The sequence below is a fragment of the Sapajus apella genome, unplaced genomic scaffold, assembly GCF_009761245.1.
Source record: "Sapajus apella isolate SASKATOON/1434 unplaced genomic scaffold, GSC_monkey_1.0 scaffold62, whole genome shotgun sequence".
NCBI lineage: Eukaryota > Metazoa > Chordata > Mammalia > Primates > Cebidae > Sapajus > Sapajus apella.
Genome location: NW_022437002.1, coordinates 14846893 through 14853725, shown reverse-complemented (window position 1 = coordinate 14853725; position 6833 = coordinate 14846893). Strand labels below are relative to the sequence as shown.

The following is a 6833-nucleotide window of genomic DNA, read 5'->3' as shown; positions in this document are numbered from 1 at the left end:
AAGGTAAATGTAGTGAAAAGAGCATCAGCTGGCAGTCAGGGAGGCCCAAGTTTGAACTCTGGCTCCATAACATACTTGCTATACAACTTCCTAGCAAGTGACTTCCATCTTTCCTCACTTCCATTTCCTCTTATTCTCTTGGGGGTTGCTGTGACAACTATATGAGATTAAAAATGTAAATGTGACTGATAGAATCAATCACATGTAGTGGATGCTCAATTAATGTTAGTTCCTTTCCTTTCCCCCTTCTCCACAAAGGCCCCAGAAACTCAGTCTGCTTTCCTTTGCTTTTCAGAGCAGCTACCCATTTGTCTTTCTTAGAATTCAATTCCCATCCAGACTAGGTTCAGTGGGACAATCTCCCCAGCTCCCCACTTCCCCAAATAAGTACACGGGTCCTTTTCATTGAAGGGTTTTACTGCTAATCACTCTAGGGAAAACAGAGGCAGGTTAGGGGAGGGATAACAAGTAACAAACATGGGAGATTGTGAAGGTCCCTGGGTCATGGCTCCCTGAGGGTTTCCCTTTTATTTCTAAGGCAGGATCTCAGATCTTTTCTCCAGACCAAGGAAGCCCCTTCCATTAAGAAGGCCACACCTCCCAGCCCAGAGATCTAGAAGCAAAGTTGGGGCACAGCAGGTGGGAACTAGCAGGACACTGCAGTGCACTCCTACCTAAGCAGTTCACCGACAATATAGAGAACTTTCAGACAGTGACACCCATCTCATAGGTACTTCCTCAAAGGCCAGGGGACTGCTGCCTTAATGACTTGAGCATGTTCTGAGCCTGCCCTATTTCTCTTTCACCCCAAGGAAGTGAGACCAAGACTGGGTCCTTTGACTTTCCAATAAGAGAAACTGCCTCATCCACTTAGAAAGAGGCAAGGGTTTTTACTCCAGAGTCCCTTCTCAGGATTTCCTGAGATCCTGGCTTCAGAAGCAATATAAAACCATTCTCCAAAGTGGGATGAAGGGCTTGAGGTCAAGGTAGCAGCAGCAAATGCTAAAGATCTTCCTTCACTAGGTTGGGGTCTCTTGCTCTCTCTCCCTCACTCTAAATGGGGCTTTCCTTCAGCTGGAATCTTTCCCAGCCTGCTCACCCAAGTGAGTTTTCTGGTGGCGGATGAGATTCGAGCTCCGGGAGAAGTGTTTCCCACACACAGTGCACCGGTAGGGCTTCTCCCCTCTGTGGGTCCTCTGGTGTGCTCCAAAGTTGGAGATATCGCTGAAGGTCCGCCCACACTCAGCGCACTCATAAGGTCTCTCACCTGTGTGGGTGCGGTGATGCACACCAAAGCTGGAGCTGTTGCTGAAGCTCTTCCCACACTCACAACAGATGTAGGGCGCTGGCTCCAGGTGGGTCCGGTGATGCACAGCTAGCGTGGCACTCTGGCTGAAGCTCTTGCCACAGATGTCACAGCGGTATGGCCGTTTGCCTAGGTGATCTTGCTGGTGCGTGGTGAGGTCTGAGCGCCGCCGAAAGCTCTCCTGACACTTGGGGCATTTGTAGTGTTTCTCTTCCAGGTGGATCCGCTCGTGACGGATGCGGTTCGAGCTTCTTGAGAAGCTCTTGCCACATTCAGAACACTTGTAAGGCTTCTCACCGGTGTGGATCCGTTGGTGTGTTCTCAGGTTGGAGGTATTATTGAAGGTTTTGCCACACTGGGCACATATAAAGGGCTTCTCATCTGCCTCATGCCTTGGATGAACAAGGGTGTCCCCTGGCTCTCGAGCCAGGACACTGACTTTCTGCCATGGCTTTTTTGGATGAGTTTCTTGCAGTTCATCCAATAGGCTCTCTTGTCCATGCACCTTCTCCCCAGGTGGGATCCAAGAACCCTCTGAGTCATCCACTCTCCAAAACTTACCCCCTTCCCCTTCCTCAGGCAGGTGTGGTTCTGGACTCTGCTCCTTCTCACTGCCCATCTCTGAACCCTGAGAATGAACACAAATGGCCAACACCTTTATTCCTTGGGTTAGGCCAGACCACAAGAAATCATTTGTTCTGTTTGAAGGGGTATACACCTTCCCCTGGGACCATCCATTAGAAATAACTTCAATCAACTGGAATACGTGAACAGAACACCTTTACTTGCTACCTTTTTTTTTTTTTTGAGACAGAGTCTCCTTCTGTCACCAGGCTGGAGTGCAGTGGCATGATCTCAGCTCACTCACTTGCTACCTTTTAAGTGACAAACTTTCATAGATATTTAAAGCTACCCAGCAGAGAAAAAACAAGGCACCATCTTTGTCCACCACCGCCAGATGATATTTGTGACATTTGAATAATGTCACTCTTCTCGATACCACTAAGCAACGACAATCCAGACTATAATTCAGGGGCAAGCAAAGGAGCTTGCATTTTGGAGTAAGTTCAATTTTTCTGTCTAACTGCAAGTTAACTGTAACTCTTTTTTTTTTTTTTTTTTTTGAGACGGAGTTTTGCTCTTGTTACCCAGGCTAGAGTGCAATGGCGCGATCTCGGCTCACCGCAACCTCCGTCTCCTGGGTTCAGGCAATTCTCCTGCCTCAGCCTCCTGAGTAGCTGGGATTACAGGCACGCGCCACCATGCCCAGCTAATTTTTTGTATTTTTAGTAGAGACGGGGTTTCACCATGTTGACCAGGATGGTCTCGATCTCTTGACCTCGTGATCCACCCGCCTCGGCCTCCCAAAGTGCTGGGATTACAGGCTTGAGCCACCGCGCCCGGCCCAACTGTAACTTTTTATATGTTCAATTATATTCTTTATATGTTCAACTGAAAAACCTTTCTTAGAAGTATCCATCTATTTGCCTGCTTTCAAAGTGAACAAAACAAAACCTCTAAATCTTGAGGCTCTCCTAGGTGACAAGGCCCAGCTTTGGCTTTTCTTGAGACTTCTGCCACCCCATCCCTCTCCAGACCACACCAGAATCTAGCAAGTAAACATCTGGGTTAACACCTGAGACCTCCAGGACCTATAGCGGGGCCTGGGTTGCATTTCTTATGATCAGTTAGTGCCCTCCACCACATTCTTAAACACCACACAAAGCCCCCACTGCATGCACACACGCACACACACACACACAAGCAAGCAGAATCACACATACACACTCACACAATACACAAAGCCACATTCTCACGGGATACACAGTCATACTCACATACCACACTCAGTCACATTCTCATACCACACACACAGCAGCCACACACCTACACACCACACACAGCCATACATTATCACACCACACACATACACACTACATAGACACTCACACCATATAGCCACATACACACAGCCACACACATATTTATAGCCACATACACGTCTACACACTTATATCCATACTCTCATACCATACACAACCATACACTCACATACCAAGTATACACAAAGATAAACACAGGCACAGATACACAAACCACACTCCCTACACCCCACCCCAAAACTAAACACATAAGAGTGCCCAGAACAAGTCCCGCTTTGTGCAAACATCAGTAAACGTTTGCTAAGCTGCACAGACTCCTTTGGGTTTCTACAGCCAACGACAGGGAAAGAGCTGGGGAAAAATACCTCTGATAAGAGTGGTAGTATTTCCTCCAGGCCCTGAAGAAATAACAACATTTCAGCAGAGTGGCCTGGTAAACAGAGAGACATGAACAAAGGGATGAGGGGAGTGCAGGAGGGAAGCACAAACTATCACAGGACACTGATGATAGAAAATGAAAGACTGATAATTCCTTCAAATCTGAAGGTATTTCTGGAAAAAGAAACACTGAATAAAGGAAGGAATACTGACTACGTTTAGGGTTGGATTACAACTGTGACACATACTATCTTTATCATTCTCTGCAAATTATTCAATCACTCTGAGTCTAAACTCCCTCATCACTTGTGATAAATCATAAAACTGTGATACCTACCCACATTACAAGACTTTGTATTAAAAGAAATGCCAACAATACTAAGCAGAGTGTGTGACACAAGCTGTCATTCAGCAAATGACAGCTGCTGTTACAACTGTTAAAGACTCTACATCCTAACCCTACGAAGAATACAAGATCTTTTAAATGATCTTAAGAAAAAAATTTTAATTTAAAAATAGCATAAAACTATATAATCTTCTAAAATGTGAAATACAGACAGAACCTCAACAGAACCAGAGGTTGACAAGCTTTTTCTGTAAAGGGCCAGATAATATATAGTAAATATTTATGGCCGTGGGATATCTGCTGTAACTATTCAACTCTGCCACTGTATCATAAATCCTGAAAGCAGCTGTAAACAAGACAAAAAGGAGTAAGTGTGGCTGTGTTCCAATAAAACTTTATTTAAAACAACAGGAGATGAGCTGTAGTTTACCAGTCCCTGTTACTGTTCCTTGAAGAATTCAGATAAGCAATATGAAAAATAATTGGCTTGTTTTACTTCCAAAAATGCAAGTAAACATCAGAAACTATTCCTTGATACTTAAACTCACTGTTTCCTGACCATCCTTCCAAAATTAAAATGACTCCTACACTCCCAGTCCCACTGCCCCATAGCACATCTTACCTTCTGACATTCTATTTATGTCTATTATTTATTGTCTGCTTCCCTAAAACACAAGTTCCATGAGAACTGGTATCTCTGTTTTCTTTTTTTTTTTTCTTTTTGATTCACTAATGTAACCAAAACTCCTAGAGTCGTGGCAGCCATACACAGATCCTTAATAAGTATTTGTTGAATGAGCTGAATAAAAGACCAGCTCTGTCTTCAGAACCCAGTTCATGCTTACTTGTGTCTATTCTCACCCACTTTTCCTCAGCAATCTTTTGATTTCTGCCTACTTTCTCCTTTATGCACTCACAGAATCTTGTGCTTGCCTTATAGTGGTTTGCAATTACCTATTTACGTGTCTGTTTCTACTAGCAGTTTATCAGCAACTTGAAGAAAGGGACTGGGTCATATTAGGAGCACATATTTTGTGCTCCTTCTGCAGTACAAAGCTTCAAATGTCTTTTAAATGTATAAGTGACAGGACGTGATATTAATTCACGCCACCATCCCATCCTGCACCCCAGCCCTGCTCCCATCTAACCTACCGCTACAGTATCTCTATGCAATGAGCTATTTGGCCTCCACTCACTTCCAAAACTGCTATTCTGAGAACCTATAATAAATCAAGCTCCAGCTCTATCCAGGGATGGATGCTAGGTCAACGTAAGAGCAAAAAGATTTAGGATTATGATTACCAGTCACAGTTTGTGATACAATGTAGTGAAACAGATCATCAATTCCAGAAATTGTCACATGATGCAGAAGGTTAAGTTCAGGGGACAGGGGCAGGAACTGTGCCTTAGCCACCTTTGTACCCACTCCTCAATGTCTAACACAGCACCTAGCACATTATACAGAAACCAATGATAGTTAATGTTTTTTTAAGCTCATATCAAGTGCTAAGCTGTGGACTAAGCACCATATATGAATCATGTAATTTCACTTCACATCATCCTTATTTTAGAGATGAGAAATCTGAGGCTCAGAGAAATTAAGTACCTTGCCCAAGGGCACAGAGCAAATATAAGTGGTAGAACTGAGGCCTATGTCCATCACTTCAAAGCCAGTGCTTTTAACCACGATACTAGTACTGAAGGAAAAAAGGAGAGAAGGGGGGAAAGAATAAATAAAAACAGTGCCACTGAAGTTCACATGACACAGGCATATCTCCCTGACGAGATAAGGGCTGACCAGTTTCATGGAAGAGTAAGTATTTGACCTAAGACATGCAGGATGGGTAAGACTGGGACTTGCAGAGCTAGAAAGCCAACCACCTACTGAGAAGACAGTGTAGCTGAGGTACAGAGGCACTTTCAAACCACATTGCAGAGATTTCAGGGGAAAAGGGGTCTATTGGGCTTTGTTTTCCTGGATGCTCTGTTGCACGGGGAGAAGCAAGGGTGGAAGGGACTGAGAAGTGGAGAAGGGGCCAGGTCTAAGAAGCAAGAGCCAAGAAGATGGGGCTAGTGATCACAGATGATGAAGGTGAAGGGCCTAGGTTAAATGGAAGGGGCCAAGCCAGAGTGTGGTGTGGCGCGCCAAAGTTGCAGGTCTTTGGGGCCAAGTCAAGGGCTGCGGGGAGGAAGGAGAGAGAGGAGCTATGGAAGACCAAGGGCAAGGTGTTGACGATCAGTCATTGTACAGTGGAGCTAGATAACGGGTCAGAGATAGAGGAGGACCAAGGAAGTCACAGGGTCGCAGAAGATGGTCAGGGAAAAGGGAGCAAAAGCTGCCAGAAGTGTCACAGGGCCAGGGCCCAAGAGGCTGGGTTGCGTGTTGCTGGGCGGGGAGAAGCCAATGGCGGAGGCCCAAGGAGACAAGAGGTGGGTTCAGAGATTGCGGCGGGCTTGGGGCCGGAGGGGTGGGAGAGGAGGAGGGGCTGACCCTAAACCTATGGCTAGTGGCAGGAGGGCTGTATACTCAAGGCCTACGGAAGGGCCCGGGAATGGGGTGGGGACAGCAACCTGGCTGCGCGGGCCGGGGGCCAGGGCCGAGGGTCGAGGAGGAGGGACCACAAGGCCCCTTGGCATCACACTCGGTCCAGGGTGCAAGGCAGCAGCCTCCAAACTCCTCGGTGAGAGGGAAGAGGCCTTATACAGAGTTTCCCGCGAAGTCGTATCCGCCTCCCCCCACAGACCTCAGGCCCAACCCTGACCCACCTCGCTCCCGCCGCTCGGTCAGGGACAGCGCCGCCTCTGTAGGCGGGGGAAGGAGCCGGAGCCGGAGCCGGAACCCAGGAAGATCCGTCCTACTTCTCTAGGATTGGTTTTTTAGGATAATACTTTATTTTTATTGGCTATAATAACTGTCACA

The 6833-nt window shown here is 46.4% G+C and overlaps 1 protein-coding gene across 1 annotated transcript; it reads right to left on the bottom strand.

Moving 5' to 3' along the window:
• Positions 1–399: 399 nt before the first annotated feature.
• On the bottom strand, positions 400–6766 carry ZNF691 (zinc finger protein 691). Its single transcript, XM_032247203.1, has 2 exons — positions 6680–6766; positions 400–1934 (listed from the first exon to the last, which is right to left on the bottom strand). Exon 2 carries the CDS (start codon positions 1923–1925, stop codon positions 1071–1073), a length of 855 nt encoding a protein of 284 aa, XP_032103094.1. The 5' UTR covers positions 1926–1934; positions 6680–6766; the 3' UTR covers positions 400–1070.
• Between the last annotated feature and the right edge of the window lie 67 nt (positions 6767–6833).

Bases quoted from the DNA above. Each gene is read 5' to 3' on its own strand.
- ZNF691 (XM_032247203.1), bottom strand. From the start codon at position 1,925: ATGGGCAGTGAGAAGGAGCAGAGTCCAGAACCACACCTGCCTGAGGAA.